This window comes from Melanerpes formicivorus, unplaced genomic scaffold (assembly GCF_026170545.1).
Source record: "Melanerpes formicivorus ecotype bairdi unplaced genomic scaffold, bMelFor1.0.p_v2 SCAF_1, whole genome shotgun sequence".
Taxonomy (NCBI): domain Eukaryota; kingdom Metazoa; phylum Chordata; class Aves; order Piciformes; family Picidae; genus Melanerpes; species Melanerpes formicivorus.
In genome coordinates this window covers 28881448-28898473 of record NW_027142353.1, presented here as the reverse complement: position 1 = coordinate 28898473, position 17026 = coordinate 28881448, and the positions used below count along the sequence as shown (strand labels likewise).

Here is a 17026-nt window from a genome sequence, read left to right as displayed (position 1 = left end):
AAGGCTGGCCTGTTGCCTGTTTCCTTTATGTTGTGCATCTGCCCTTAGCGAGATGGAGCCTCATCCAGGCTCACATGGTGTCCCTGCTTCCTGTGTCTTCCATGTGAACATGGCTGCCAGGACACTTGCAGGGCCACAGGGATGGCCTTACGGGCCATATGAGGGGGTTGTTTGGGCTTGAGGCATCCACCACCCCCTTCTTTCTTCCCCTTGGCTGGCTGGAAAATGGTACCACGTTAAGAGAAGTTTCATAGACGGTGATGTTGGGTTTAGCTGCCTGGCTATAAGTGATTGCAAAATGTATTAGTCATCCTCTGCAGCTGAGTTGTGCTCCTTATTCCTCTTTTTGAAGTTCAGGGCAATACTAAGTTGTCCTATTTGTTAGAGTTTGCTGAATGATTTACAGCCAAAAGCTTGGCTTTTCCAACTAACAATTTTTATATTACATCTAATGGCAGTTGGGCTCCAGAGTAGTGACTTGTGGTCTGCAGGAATGGCTAGTGTTGGATTGTGAGTTGAATAATGCTTTTGTGTAGTGTCATGAGAAGAGAGTGGGGTTTTTTCTTATTTTTTGTCCCTAAGTGCAATTGTTTAAAAAAAATATTAAAACAAAACCAACCCCCAAAACTCATGCCTTATGTATCATATCTATAGTATGTTGGGAACTAAAATCATAGAATTGTTTAGGTTGGAAGTGACCTATAAGATTGAGGCCAGCCATTAACATAGCACTTAAAGGCACCACTAAGCCATGTCTGGAAGCACCACATCTTCATGTCTTTTGAATACTTCCAGGGATGGAGTGCTGTGTGGTGGCACATATGATGATCTGCTCCGTAACCTTCCCTGCACAGAGGTCAGACTGACAGGCCTGTAGTTTCTCAGATCCTTCTGGCCCTTCTTGTAGGTGGGCATAACATGTGCTGGTTTCCAGTCAACTGAGGACTCCATGGTTAGCCAGGACTACTAGTAAATGATGGCTTGGTGAGCACTTCCACCAGCTCAGTACTCTTGGGTGAATCTCATTCAGCCTGATAGATTTACGTGTATCCAAGTGGTGCAGCAGTTTGCTTATAATTTCTCCTTGGTTTATGGGGGCTTCATTCTGCTTGCCATTCCTGTCTTCCAGCTCAAGGGACTGGGTACTTGGGAGAACAGCTGGTCTTACTATTAAAGATTGAGGCAAACGAAGTGTTAAGTGCCTCAGCCTTTTCCTCATGGTTTGTCATTGTTTCCCCCACCCTGTATCCAATAAAGGACAGAGATTCTCCTTAGCCCTCCTTTTGTTACTAATGCATTTCTAAAAACATTTTTAGTTGTCTTTTACCACAGTAGCTAGATTAAGGTCTAGTTTGGCACTGACCCTTCCAAGTTTCTCCCTGCATAACCTCATGACATCTTTGTAGTCCTCTTGAGTTACTTGTTCCTTCTGAAGGCTAAGGCCTTCAGACAAAGCGCCCTGTTCAGCCAGGTTGGTCCTCTTACATACTGATTCATTGTTCAACGCATGGGGACAGCTTGCTCCTGTGCTTTTAAGATTTTCTTCTTGAAAAACATGCAGCCTTTGTGGAATCCTTTGGCCTTCAGGACTGCATTCCAAGGGACTCTGTCAACCAGCCTCCTAAAGAGGCCAATGTCTGCCTTCTGAAAGTCTAAGGCAGCAGTTCTGATGACCATTCTTACTATCACTTTGAGAATCAAAACTCGTATTTTGTGATCACTGTACCCAAGACAGCCTCACACCATCACATCACCCACAAGTCCTTTTCTGTTCACCAACAACAAGTCTTGCAAGTCGCCTTCCCTAGTTGGCTCAGTCCCCAGCTATGTCAGGAAGTTGTATTCCACACACTCCAGGAACCTCCTGGACTGTTTCCTCTGTCTTGTATTGTATTTCCAGCAGACAGCTGGTAAGTTGAATGCCCTCGCAAGACTAAGAGAGAGTGATTGTGTGTCATCTCTCAGCTGCTTGCAGACTTTTTTGACTGCCTCCATCCTGGTTGGGTGGTCTATAGCTGACTCCCACCATATTTGCCATGTTGGCCTTCCTTCTGATTCTTGCCCATAAACTCTCAATCCTATTGTCACTGTCATTAAACTCTAGACTCCTTAACATACAGGGCTACCCCACAACCTCTCCCTCCTTGCCTATCCATTCTGAAGAGTTTATAGCCATCCATTGCAGCACTCTGGCAGTGCAAGTCACCCCACAATTTTTCTGTGGTAGGAACTATGTCATAGTATTCCTGATGCACAGTGGCTTCCCTCTCCTGTTTGTTGCCTGTGCTGCATTCATTGATGTAGATGTACTTCAGTTGAGCTATTGATCCTGCCACCTTTTTGGGGCAGAAGCCCTAAGTCAAACTTGATGATTTTCAGGTTCTTCCATGGATTGTAAGACATCACCAACCATTGTGTCTTTGTTGCCACATGGAACTTCAGCTTCTACTTCCACTGTGACCACAGATTGAAGGATCTCATACACTCTCTCATACATTGGTCTGCCACCCCATCCCAGTGTTACCTCTAGTGAGCCTGGTTTTGTCCCTTACCCACTTCAAGTCTAGTTTAAAACTCTTCCAGTGAGCCCTGCCAACTCCTGTGTAAAAATCCTTTTCCCCCTTTGCAGCAAGTGTACCTTGTCTGTCACAAGCAGGCCTAGTGTCATGTAGACTGACCCATGATCAAAAAACCCAAGTCCTGCCTGTGACAGCGGTCTCAAAACCCATTATTGATCTGCTGGGTCTTCCTGTAGAAAGAAATCTCACAAATCCTTTTATGTTGAAATAACTTTTGCTTCATCATTGTATTTGTACCTTGAGCACACAGCAGTGCAGGTGGGGGAACCAGCTGCAATGGCAGCAGCACCATGGGCTTGCTTTACAGGTCCTCTTGAGGGATTTCCCATTTTGTTTGCCATAACTTGGTCTGCGAAGGCCACAGTATGTTATTTGAGTGGTGAACATGTTTTGACTAGTTTTTGCAAGGCACTTGGTGTGTTCTGGAGTGCTAAGTAAGAAAATAATCAGAGAATTCACAGACTCGGTTTCGTTATGTGAACGCTGTCCTTCTCTGTGAATTAACCTGTGAGCTGAGTATGTTGCAAAGTGGCTTTTCTGTTGTGTGGCCTTTTCACATAATAATCATGTTTGCCACAGGCTTTGGGAATGCAACATAAATTCTACCCAGGCAGCAAGCAAGAGGAAATTATGTTCACTTTGGTAATTCTTTTTCTAAATAAAATCATGGAGGGCTCTGCAACCTCACAGGTGTGGTCTTTGTTAGCAAGTCTGGTATAGAAGGGGTTGTTAGCACAGGCTTGAATTTCTCAGTCAGGCAGGCTCCTGTGCTGACAAAGCAGAAATAGTTTGAGGTCTGAAAATACTGCTGGAGTATTTGAGAATAGTTGGTGTGGACACAAAGCTGTTTACAGATCCCGCACTGGCTACCTGCCAGTTTCTCAAGGACAAGGTGGTTGAGTTTTTGGTTGGGGGGGTTTATTTATTTTTTTCTTCTTTTGCTTTAGAATCACAGATACACTTGGCAAGGTATCAGAGTGTAAAAATGCTGGAAAGAGTCTTCTGGTGTGAGTCCTTGTTTAAATAAAATATACATAACTTCAGGCCGTGTGTGTGATTTGCATCTTGCAAACAAGTTGGTAATTTTTTTCTTCATTTACTCTTAAGTACGGGCTCACAGCATAAACCACAGTACCCATTCTTTTTAAGAATGCCTCCTTCTGTAGTACTCCCTTGGCATATCTGGTGCCCTAGAAGATGCATTTTAGCTTCAGCAGTTGGTGCCTAGGAAATTATAGCTTCCTAGTCTATAATGGCAAGGAGATGTGCCACTGATGATGTTTACAATGGCTAAAGGAAAGCGATGCCAACCACTGTATGCCCTCAGAAGGAAAAGTGGAAAGTCCTACACCAGACAGTTCCAGCCCTTCTTTGTTGTGTGTTGTAGCACTGGAGAACTATTGACAGTTGGACTGGAATTTAATTTTTCATACATATATATGTAATGTATATTTAAGAGCTCATTAACTTTTCTACTTTACTCTTAACATATTAGCATTCTGGGATTTTTTGTTTAAAGGTTATGAATGTGAAATCTTGTATTTTAACCATTTTGAAATAAAACTCATTATGTAGCCTCACTTCCATGCTCTGCTGAGCTGTATTGTTCTACTGGGATGGTACAAATGAAAATTGTTCTCTTTCTCCTTACTCTTAAGCTGTCCAGTGGTAGCTTTAGATCCTTCCCACACAGTGCCTTTAGTAGCATCTTGCGATGAAGCTAGACAAAAGGTGAGACTCTCAGGGGAGACAGCCGAATGTGGCAGTATGTGTTGCACTCCTCCTATTCCAGCAGCCTGAATAAACAACAGAAAACTCAAAAACTTATTAAAGAAGAAAACAAAAGCAGTGGAGCCAATTTTTCTCCTTTTCCCCTTCCCACTTACAATGAGGTTTTAGTATGTTCAAAAATAATCTCCACATCTGTGTAGCATACTTGAAAGTAAAGAAAAAGTTGAATTCTATTTAATACCCCTCATGGTGAGCTCAGGAGACTGGTGGACATTTGAGGATGGTGCTTTGGGCAACCCGCGTTCCCCTCACCCCCCTGAAATAGCACAGCCAAAAGCACGCTGTCCGTGCCTGCTGGATGCCACCCAGCGAGATGTCTGGATGCCACCCATGCCATCCCCTCACTGCCTGGGAATGGCCATTGCCTGTTTCTTGGAGTTGCATTTTTTGGCAGTAGAGTAAATGTAGCAAGGCTGGTGGATGTGCGTGAGGATTGGTTTTCCTTGCTCCTGATGTATGACCTCTGACAGCATCCCCCAAGAGAGTGCAGCTGCTTACATCAGCGCTGGTGTTGGGGAGGAGAGGGGGCCAGGAAGTTACTATGCTTTTGATCTATCTCTTCCCCCCCAAAAAAAAAAAAAAAAAAAATTAGTGGTACTTCTATCTGTCCAGTGCTTAAATACTTAAATTGGTCAGGAGCATGCCCAGCAACTTTCTCAATGGGGAATGGAGTGAAATAGGCCTAGGCTTGCCTGGGTTTGCAGAGGGCTTTGGTCACAAGGTGTAAATTGCATATTTCAGTTGGAAGGCTCAGATTTGTACACCCAGGGGTGATGAGTTAAATGTCCATATGAATTCTTTTAAAAAGCAAAGGAATGAAGAGAAGCAGCCTCAGGCTCTTTTCATCCAGGCTTATTTTGGTATCTTCCTGAAGAAGTGATTTAGAGACTCAGCCCTTTATTGGCCATCTTGTTCAGATAAAGAGGTGCATGCCTTGTTTTGAAGCCCCCATCCACCAGCGTGAGGACCCTGGTGGGTTTTTTTGGGGCTGTGCTTGATCTGAGATAGAATAGAATAGAATAGGTTGGCAGCCTGGGTACAGACATGTCTCTGAAATGGCACTAGGTGGCTGTGATGGTGGGGTGACACCTGGCAAGCATACTGTTTGCTCTGACAACCTGCGGTGGTCCCCATCAACCTGATTAATGCCAACCCTGTTGCAGGGAGTTGCCGTGGCTGTGCCACTAAAGCCTGCTTCTCCTTCAGTCAGTAGCCAAGAGCCAGCAGAGGCTATTTGGTGATGAAAGTGGCCGCCGAGGTGTAAAATGAGAAATCGTGTATCTTAGTCTGTGTAATTTTTTATCTACAAATACATGCTTTATCATTTGGGTCTGAATTCTTCTTCAGGGAGTCTGAAGAGACAAATCATAGTTAGGAGGGGTAGATTCAGTGACTGGTAAAGCTGTTAAGGTAGGGTGAAGAACTGATTTGAATGACAGCTGGACACAGCAGATTCTAGCTGATGTTTCCAGAGGAAACTGAGCCAAGTGTGTCCACGTGGGAGGTATGCCTCTACTCTGGTTTCATTCTTTCATTTTAGTTTGGGGCTTTTTGGGGTGTGTTTCAGTAGTGTAGTGTCCCAACTAAATTACCTAGGTATGTTTAAAACCATGAAAAAGTACAGACAGCATGAAGGCTTTTCACCTTTTTGAGGAATATTGAGGGTGGGGACTTTATTACAAGAGAAAATGAGTGACTGTGTGTTTAGTGAAGGTCAATAAATCTGAACATAGCTTGGTGGTTGCTGGAAGAATAGGATGACAACTGATGATGGCCCTTGAAGAAAGTATTCCCAGGCTAAAGACTCAAGCTAGTTAGCTTGAGTGTCCCTGTAGAAGCATCCAGGCTGGGGAAGGAAGCTCTGGGTGGTCACCTACAGCAGCAAAGCTTGATCCGGTAGCCAGCTGGTGGCTGGAGTGTTTGGCAAGTGGGCAGCACTCGGCAAGGTGTATTTTTCAAAACCCTCTGAATGGCCTGAAGATGAGGCCTTGTGGAAAAACGCATTACAGCCTTGCTTGCCAGTGTTACCATTGGACTGTAGTTGGTTGTCTTTTCCTGCTTGGTATTGGGGAGGGAGAAGGAAAGGGGAAATCTGTAAGGTACACTTGATAAGGGAATGTTTTGTGCCTTTTGAGCCGGGAAATGTGTAGCCTTAGGAGATCCTGGTTGGCTGAATGAACTGAGGTTGGCATGACTGGGTAATGTAGGGCTAGCCATAGTCTTAAACTGCTAGACCTTTTACCCTCTCCTTCCCCTACAATATCCCCTTCTTTCAGCTTTTTTCTCATCTACTGCTAGGTCAAATTTATCAGTGACTGTGAGCTGAAATACATGAAATTGTTAGGCCTCACGTAGGCAAATCTATCAAAGATTCTATGAGGGATTGGTGGTGTTTTCCAGGTGAGGAGAGAGGCATCTGACATTACAGTTCTCTTCCTGTCCTTTCCCATCAGACAAAAACATCTCCTGCTGATTGGTGGGGCCAGGTAGACTAACAGGGTGCTGTAAGTCAGTAGAGATGCCTCCCATCTCTGAGCTCTGCCATCGACCCCTTGTGATTCTGGGAAAGTTAGTTGTGGCTTTCTCACCATCTTTTTTCTTTTTTTCCCCTCCCATTTCTTTCCTTTGTCCTATTTAGGAAATGAGCTGTTTGAGAGGAGGAAATGCCTCTGGTAATGTATATCCAGCATCTTTTGGAGTGGGAAAGTTACCACAAAACTAGCAATGAAAGTGAAAAATCAGTGCATAGAACTCTCTTTTCTTACTAATAGGTAATGTCTTTTCACTCTGTCCCTGGAAGCATGGGACTGAAAAAACCTGTATGTCTTTCATACTTCACAGGATGCAGTACCATGTATGAGTAAATTGTCATTATTATTTCTTCAATAGACAGTAGTGAGCCTGTGGATATCTAAAGCAAGATAGAGAGTATGTTGTTTTCTGTTTTGCTTTCCAGGCATTTGATGTCAAGAGCTAGACAGAGGGAAAACACAGAACCCTGTTCTGTCTTTGACTGAAACAGTGGGAGTCTTTAATAGCTTCTGGTTGGTTTGGGTTTAGAAATCATATAACAGGAAGAAAGAACATTGATGTTGGCCTTTTTCTTCTTGTGCATTGCTGCAGTGACTTGCCAGTCTTTTAGACTGAGGTAGTTTGCTGATTTTTGTTCTAGAAGGTACTTCCATGACAGATAAACATTATCTCCTTTTACAAATTATCCCCATTACTGGAGCCCATGATTATTTAGCTTGCAGAATGCTCTATCAGTAGGAACAGCATTATTTTTGGCTACAAACACAACTAGATAGACTGCTTGCTTAATAACATTTTGTATTTTATCATTTGTTTTTCAGGGGGGAGGTTGCTTTCCTTTTGTGCCATTCTGTCATTTTGCCTGTCAGAAATGCATGTTACGTTTCTTCCATAAGCCTTACTCTCATCATTTTGCACAGGGCAGACCTAGTCTTTCCAGGGAGTGGGAAGAAATGTTTTGTAGAGTCTTAAGTGTTCAAAGCATGTGGTGGGTTGAAGTTTCCCCCCAACATTAACTTTGCCAGACCAACTCAGTTAGAAGCAAATGAAGCTGTATTTGCAAGCAAAATCTACACTCTACAATGGAATGCAATGAATATGTACAAAGTATACAGTATTTACAATATTATACAGATATTTACGACTAATAAACAGCACAAGGACCCCCCCAGCCAAGGACCAGGGGAAGCTACTAGCTTCTCCCTCCCTGCCTCCCCTTACCTCCCTGTACAAAAGGGACAAGAGAATGGAGCAGAGAAGTTAGACTTAGCCAAGGCCAGCAAAAGCACACTATCTCTCCTGAGTGAAGCAAAAGCAGCCAGAGATCAGAAGAGAAAAGGGAAGAATTGTTACAGTACAGCGTGTCTTACTCTAGATATTTACCCAATGAATTTGTTTAGAATAATCTTTTGTTTTCCTTTCAATACCCAATAGTGATTTATTTATATTTTTCTACTTTTCTGCTCGAAATCTGTAACTAAATTTTAAAGGCATAGCCTAAAACCACCACACAGTGCAAAGTTGGTTGGTCTACAACCTTCTGTGTTGGCAAGTGACAAAAGGAGCTAATGGTAAACATTCATTGGAATAATAAGGTATCATTTGTTGCTCTGGTGTGTGTACCCTAATAGGAGAGTATTGCTTCATGGACTGTTGCCTCAGACTCATAGAAGTTTAGAATAAACTAGATGAGAAGCAAACAGAGAAGTTAATTTTGGCATTGTACAGCAGTACTATTAGGTGGTATGGTGGTGAGTTTTCACTTAGTAGCATGAGTATATCCTACTGCTTCATTGTACATTGTAGCAAATGTAATGAGGGAGCTGAGGGAGCTGGGGTTGCTCAGCCTGGAGAAGAGGAGACTGAGGGGTGACCTTATCACTCTCTACAACTACCTGAAGGGAGGTTGTAGACAGGCGGATGATGGTCTCTTCTCCCAGGCAGCCAGTACCAGAACAAGAGGACACAGTCTCAGGCTGCACCAGGGGAGGTTCAGGTTGGATATTAGGAAGAATTTCTACACAGAGAGAGTGATTGCCCATTGGAATGGGCTGCCCAAGGAGGTGGTGGAGTCGCCATCATTGGAGGTGTTCAGGAGGAGACTTGATGGGGTGCTTGCTGCCATGGGTTAGCTGTTTGGGTGGGTTGGATTGGTTGATGGGTTGGACACGATGATCTTGAAGGTCTCTTCCAACCTGGTTTGGTTTATTCTAAATAAAGTTTTTTTTATTCTAAATAAATGAAAATAGAGTTTTAATTCTGTTTAGTTTCTCTTCTTTCCACAACTGTCAGCATAGGATACTGGGAGGTTAGAGACCTTAAATGTGTGCAGAAAAATCCAAGCTTGCAAATCCTAAGTTATATAGGCTGCCTGCCTTCCTCAGTGTGTGATGTTTCCGCATATTCTGCTTCTGTGCTATTTAGCTGGGCATCAAGCTTCAAGGAACAGTCCCCCCAAAGGCATGTTAATACACATCCAGAAACTGTGTTAGCAGGAGAGTTACATTTATCTTGGATAATTAGTGAGGGGTAGGAGTTAAATGAGCTGATAGGATTTCTTTTGCATCTGATTTGCATAGTTCTTTGATAACATTAAGGCATCCTAGGAGGAAAAAAAGCACCGTGAAGACCAGCACATAACACCTCTTGCCTTTGAACCTTGGCAACCCCAAAATTTCATGGTAATAATGCTGTGCAGAAGAAGAAAGGGGTAAGAAGAAGGTGTATTAACTGACTTGGAGAGTGTGGGTAGGCTTAAAAGTTATAATGTTCTGCAGATCTTGGCACTTTGCCAAGGATTCCCCTTGTCCCCTGTGCTTTTCAACATGCATAAAGCCCACTGAGATGAGCAATAAGCAGCACATTGCTATCAGACATGACTGGGAATATGCTTAAGTAGTGGATTCAGTTCAAGATACAGTTAACTGCTGCAGTGTTGCTGAGAAGAGCTGTTTTTTAAAACACACCGTACGTAAATGGTCTTTCTGTCATTCAGGGAGAAGGAACAGGACAAGATTTGGGGGTCACCAGGTTCAACTCCATTGACTTGCTCATCCTGACAGGCCATTTAAAAACAGAATGGTGCAGTAGCAGTCTTAAAAATGCTCTTATTTTGCATCCTTGGGAGGATAAGCAGATGCTTTAAATTTCAATAGATTAATGAACAGAGTGAAAGAAAAGTGGGAAGGATTCATAGTGATGACAAGTAGTTTAGAAATTTTGGTAGATACAAACCTTAACATAGTTTAAATTCTCAGATTCATAGAGTGGTTTGGGTTGGAAGGGACCTTAAAGATCACATAGTTCCACCCCCCTTGCCATGGGCAGGGACACCTTCCACTAGACCAGGCTGCACAAGGCCTCATCCAACCTGGCCTTTTGAACACCTCCGGGGAGAGGACATCCATGACCTCCCTCGGCAACCTGTTCAGTGTCTCACCACCCTCATTGTAAAGATTTTCTTCCTAATATCCACTCTAAATGAAGAGAATGTTTTAGTGGGCTCTTTTCCATGGGGATCAGAACCAGGTGCAGCTGACGTTTTGTGGTAGCTCCTGCCCTGAGACTTTCTAAGGAGCAGACTCTAGTCCAGATAGGGCAGCCTTTGCTATCAGTTGCTGCTATTACTCATTGCAACCTTTGCAGTCTTCCCAGTCTGTTGGCTCTGGAGACAGTTCGAGGTGACTGTCATCTTTGTTATATACTTCATGTCAGTACTTCTGGCCAGAGGACAGTTACCCTGTGATCCCAAGCCTATGAAATCTGGTATTTAACAAGTAGTTTAAGAACGTGCTGTTTTCTCTTAGCATGTTTTGCAATCTAGTGGCAATCTAGTTTTTCAGATACTTGGATGAAAATTGCTGGCAATTTGCCCGGGGAAACAAAGCTTGCAGGAAGCTCTGCCATGCCTAGGGGAGGGGTGGGGAGAGCCTGGGGTGCCCTGAGGGCCTGTGACTCCAGACAGTGCTAAAGCAGGGGGCCCGTACTGCAAGAAAAATGCTCTCCCACCGGGAGTGTTAGCTGGTAGTGTTGCTGAGATAGTGTCTAGATTGGGGCCTGTGGTGGGTTGAAATTACCCCCCACTAATATGGAGAATTACCCTCCAAAATGAAAATTGCAATGAATGCATACAAAATACACATTTTTTTATATATATAAACCCATAAAATTTATAAACAACACAGAATCTCCTCAGAACCCCCGGGATGGATCCAGGGGACCAGTTTACCCCTCCCTCTTCCCTGTTACCTCACACAGTAGTCAAAACAGAGATACCCTGCAAGGCCACAGGAGAGAGAGAGAAGTTGGCAAGCAGAAGCAACAGGAGAAGAAAAGAGAGAACTGTTTATGCCGCTGCTCTTTATTCCCATTAGCCAGCCAGTGAATTACCTTATCATTATTTTCCTTTTACATCCAGTGGTAATTTATTTTCAGACTTTGCAGTCAGGGACTAGGCTAAAGTTCCCCCTTCAAACTGTAACAGGGCCTTAATGGCTACCACATTTGTGAAGTGCCCCAGGAGTTAGATTTGAATATGCCAGGGGATTGAGTTCAGAGAGTTTCTCCCATTTGTGACTTATGTAGTTCTTTTGTAGCATTAACCACTTCTGAATTTTTCTGACTATTGTTTTTAATGGAGACACTCTTTCCCAAAGCAAAAGCTGGCTATGAAAATCTAAAGATTGTTTTCTGAAAGGGGAGCACTTAGCTGTTTTGTGTTGCAAGTAAAGTTACACCAGCATGCCACTAGTTTGACAAGTCTGTTCTCCAGCAGAGCTGTTAAGCAGATAAACAAACAAACAAAACCTCTGCTCCTGCCTATATGTTGTGCTTCTGATGTTTACTTTTTACCTCCCTCTACAAACATTATTAATGAAAAGAACGTGGTTTTTAAAATGTCCTTTTACTTCACTCATATAATGTCATGCAACCTCTTCCCCCACCATTTATGTTGCAGATGCTTAGAATGTGAATACTCCATACATTATGAAAAGGGTATCTGGAGTAATTTTAAAGAATACTCTGAAATGACCAGGGTTTAAATTTGGCCTGGGATACTGAGCAGCCCACGCTTCCCACAGTCTGCAGTTCTCTTGCTTTCCAGTCCCTTAGGAGGGTTATGGAGAAGCTTTTCCCGTCCCCGCTGCAGAAATGGCAAAGTGAAACATGAGTAATCACTGCGCTCTGCTGTAGCTGTCATGGCCCAGGTTTTCACAGGGACTAGTGGAGGCACCAGCAGGATCCCATAAAGCTGCAGGGGAAGGATGGTTGGGCTGGTGCACATTAGTCATCCCAAGTGGGCTGGTCTCACAAGGAGGAATGTTGTCTTGAGAAAAGCTGTGAAACTGAGCCCTGGGAAATTTCAGGCTTCTCACTGGACATATAGCAAGCTCACCAGTCGTTGGTAGATCTAAAAAGAAATAGAGGAAACTTTCCATAAAATATGTGACATCCTCTAGATGGATGCCTTGCTACTTTGCTCTTCTGTGTGCCAGTTCTGCTTGGAGTACGTTCTGCCACCATTTTAGTATCCTAGCTTTACTGCTGAATGAGTGGTGAATGTATTTTACTGCTGCAAAAATGTTTCTTCTTCCTCAGCTTCTTTCACTCTGAGATGTCCTTGTTTCTCTCTTTAGCATATTCTTTCTGTACCTCAAACTGTGCTTCCCAGTGTCCTTGGACCTTTTGTGTCCTTCCATAGAGCTGTAGAAAAAGAGGCAGAGCTGAAAGGAGGCATTTTTTATCTTGATATAAAATGTTTTCCCCTCCTCCTTTGGTGGGATGGTAAGTCTTGAGGAGAAGACCACAGGTTTTTGTCATTAGGCATAGATCCAGGGTGGGAAACTGGAGTTTTCATCTCTCCTGGGCTTACTGAAAGGCTTTGGTTCAAGAAGTAGTAAGGTCAAGGTGAGGTCAGTCTTGGCCACTGCACATGTATTATGACCCTAACTTTGTTTCAAAATCAAAACCAGCTTGAGACTAATCTGTAAAAAGAAATACATGCAATAAATAGAGTTTACAGAGCTGGCAGAAGCCTGAGTACAGTGATTTATTTATAGAAATCATGTGGATTGGTTAATAAGGGGAGAGCGCAGCACAGTAAGAGTTGTGAAAGAAAGCAGAGGCTGAGAATTCTGCAGGATTTTATCCTTTCTACTGCAGCAGCAATGCCTGACCATTAGCTCCATGGAGCGCATCATAAGGTGTGAAGGGGTCGAGATTTTTCCAAAGAGAGCGGTGGTTTGGAGTGCTTGAATGAAGCTGTACAAGAAAACGTTAGTCTAGGGAAAAAACATACTGGTGATATCCCTCAGTTGCAGTGGATGCTGTGTATAGCTTTCTGCCCGGGAAACTTAGAAATGGGTGAGCAGGGAGGTAAAGTCATTGGGACTTCAGTGACTCGTTTCATTGTGGGTCTTTTAAAATTGTTATTTGTGATAAAATTGGAAAAGTTCTCTTGCTGAAAAGCTTGACTGATTCAGAGGAGAATCTGTGTGGATGATGCTTGGGAAAGACATTGGAAAACCAGGCTGTTTGACTGGACCTTTTGGGGCAGACTGCAGGGTGTAAAGTGGGGAGGTGGGAAATAGCCCTCCTAGGACCATTTCTAAGTGCCTGTTTAGAAAAAAACCTCAACAGAACAGCTGATCAGTGTGCCCCCACTTTGTGTAAAAATATACTGGAGAACAAAGAATTTTTGTCAGAAGTCAGTTGAGGTGAGTTACAGCCCACTAGGGCTGGAGGAGCCGGTCCTGGCCCGTCATGCTGCCTGCCTCCCAGCTGTGTGATCTGCATCCTGCCAGCTCTGGCTCTGCTCCGACTGCAGAGCAAACCAGTTTAATTTCCTGATCTGCAATCCCCTGCCCCACCCCACAGTTGGCTTTTTCTGTGTTTACTTTCTGCCATTTTAGTGATCTCAGTCAGCTTATCATATGATCCGATGAGTGCCAGAAGAGCTCCCAGGAGAAATATGTGACAGGAGGCTGGAGGGAGGCTGGGGAAAGAAGGATAGGAGCTCCCCACCACAGGAGCTGAGGTCTGTTAATTCAGGTCCAGCTATACTGAGAAACCCTTATGGTGGAGTAGCTGAAGGGAGACAATATCTTATTCTTGTCTAACTATGGCCAGAAAGGTGAAGAGAGCTATTGCAGATCTGAGGCATTACTTGAAGAAACCACACTTTATTTTTTACTAGTGAAGACCAAACCAGAGAGAAATGTCTTTTGCAACTCCTTAAGCACGTTAATGTTTACCTAGTAATATGTCACCCATGTACCAGGCACTGGTGCATAGAAATAAAATATTCAATATGTGGGGTTTATTCTGGCATGATAATAAACTATCATTACTGGCTGGGAGCCTTGCTAAAGGGGAGGGGAAGCTGTGAACATAATCTGTGCTTAATCTTGATAGTCACATTTTTAATGTGGTGAAAAATAAATGGATTCTAAGATTGTATAAGAACATTTTAAAAAGAAACTTGTTTTTTTAAAGTCATGTAGAGTGTTTGTTGTTTTTCATATGAAGTATCAGAAGAGCCCAGCACAGCTGGGGGAAACCCAGTGGCCAGTACTCACGTCTAAATGTTTTGCTCTGCGTATGCTGATGGGATGGGTGAAATGCTGGTGCTGACTGTTCTCTCTCTTCTTCAGGGTCGACATGTCAAAACAGGTCAACTGGCAGCCATCAAAGTCATGGATGTTACTGAGGTGAGTAGGAGAGCATTCTACTTCATTAGCAGTATGTGTAAAATTCAACAATGAGACATGGCATCTGACTTAGTTTTATGTCGAAGGGCATGGTTGTTGCATGTGAACATGTGCTTTCTGCTTGCAGGACTGGGCCTATCGAGCCCATATGCCCTTTGCAAGATTTCTGTGTGCTTGTATTCTGGGGCCTCTGGCCTTCACAAATTGCATTGCTAGTTCCAAGATGTGTGAACTCATGTAGCACTCCCTTTTCAGAAATTTCTTAGAAGAGGGGGGAAAAAAAGTCACATTCCCTACTTCCCACTTTTGTCTCTTAAGTGTAGCATCTTGCTTTTACTGAAAAAGAAGGTGAGTAGCCCACTTGATGCAGAGGACAATAGTCTCCCTGGTACAGTCTACAAAGGGTATGCATTTATTCAAAGGAATGGGTATAGTAAAATTCCAAGAAACTGAAACCAAAAACATCTGCAGGAATGATAATGCAGATGCTGGCAGAATTCAGCAGTGTAAAGTAGTAGCTGTAACTGACCCAGGGGGATTTACTATGGAGCTTTAGATGGGAAAGACAGGAATTGAACCCAGTCAAAGAAATAAAAAAAATATATGCCTATATCTGGATCCTTGGGAGTCTTGCAGTTTGTGCTGTTTGAAAAGCAGTTTAAATTAAGTCTTCAAAAATGGATCAGGAAAAGCATGGGCTTTCCCCGTGTTGATTCTATTTGCATTTTATAGAGGTTTATCTGCAAATTAGCATAACAACTTCAGATCTAAAATCAAGAGAGATCCTCCCATGTATTACCTGCAGTGGTTGGCTGATACCGTATTTGTGAAGAAAAGCTGTGCTTCTTCAAACCAAGTGTCATATGTTTCTGAACTCCTCAATCATATGTAGGTACTAGGGGAATAATTATATTAATGCATGTACATTGTATAGAGCAAGGGTAATACTGAGCAAAACTCCTACAAGCATGTTGCTGCAAAGTGGTTTATATTTTAATGTTTATATAGGTGTCAACAAATAAAAAAGGCCTTGGACACAAGCTCCTGGGTGATTGTCCGGGGTGTAATGGGTAAACAGACAGGAGACAGAGGAAAACAAGACAACAGGGTTAGGTCAACTGATAGAACTTCAATCATATCTCTGAATCTCCCTGTGATCGATGGGCAGTGTGACTGCTGCTCTCTGACTAAAGCTGTTATTGTCTGCCAAGAGCTAGACACAAGACATTGTAAGATGGTCTGATAAAAATCAGTTTTCAGCTGGAGATTTTCAAAGGCTACCTTCATGAGAAGGCACTGCTCTTTTGCTGCCGTTAACAAGCAGACAAACCAGTGAAGAATGAAGGTCCATTGACACACAGTGAATGTTCTTTGCACAGCAAAGAAATGTTTCCATTTGTGCCGTAGTTTTACAGAGAGCAGCTTGCTGGACTGTGCACAGAGAAGTCTTCTTCCATGACATTAAGATTGGCTGTACTACACAGTCCCTTTTTTTTTAAATAGCATATATTAATCACAAACAGTTGTAATGGAGAGATCGCACAGCAGAAGGGAAACAGTTGAAAATTGCATACTGTTGCTTAGCTCATGTTGCAGGGGATGGCTTATGTTTTGAAACATTCTGTAGCTTTTGGCTGGTTTTGTAAAGCTGATTGTATATTGGGAATGTATCTTTTGTCTCACAAACTCATGCTTTTAAAGGGGCTGAAGGGCAGTCACAGGGAGGAGTTCGGAGATGTTAGCCCCATGCAGCTTAAAAGTGTTGTTGTTCTTACCATTGGAGCTCATGTGGTTTTCCTCCAAAGTAATGAGCCTGCAGGGGCTACAAATGTGGTGTAAAGTCTTCCAAGTTGTGCTAAGTCAGCTCTACTTTTTAACACCAGGCATGGATGGTACTGTTGCTAACAGCAGGCGTGGGTGATACCAATGGTACATGTACCATTCTCGTAGTGGCAGATGTGTCAGTAGGATATTCCTATCCACTCTTGCCTGTTTTTTTCTTCGCCTGTCTCCCAACACTTGTGCCGGCACAACTGCCCCAGGGCCATATGGTGACCTGGATCAGTGAACAGGCCCCAGTTCCAGCTTAAAAATACTCTCACTCTTCCCTTTCCCCTGGTTATTTATAACTTGCATTGGTTTGTTGGTCTGGTTTAGCACAACAGTTGTACTGTCACTATGAAAAAGGTGGCATGCAACTGGAAAAGAGCTGCTGATGGCTGTAAGGGAGAAGGGCCAGTAGTTCAAACTGATGTTGCCGTTAGAGATGGCCATGGCTTCAGCTCCTCAAGGGATGGCTTCACGAACATCTCCTTTTGGTGGTGGGCTCTGCAGCTCCATTCTCGTTATAGCTCCCAGCAGCTTGTGGGGACAGTGGGACAGAGATAGAAGGGATGGTGACTTCTGCGTTCAGCG

The 17026-nt window shown here is 43.4% G+C and overlaps 1 protein-coding gene across 9 annotated transcripts in view; it reads left to right on the top strand.

The window, feature by feature from the left end:
- Nucleotides 1–17026, top strand: part of MAP4K4 (mitogen-activated protein kinase kinase kinase kinase 4) — a 187406-nt gene that overhangs the window by 70572 nt on the left and 99808 nt on the right. For all 9 annotated transcript variants that reach the window (XM_068138285.1, XM_068138275.1, XM_068138265.1 and 6 more), the window contains exon 3: nucleotides 14555–14611. In XM_068138285.1, the coding sequence (XP_067994386.1) occupies nucleotides 14555–14611 (57 nt within the window). The remainder of the gene's footprint in view (nucleotides 1–14554; nucleotides 14612–17026) is intronic.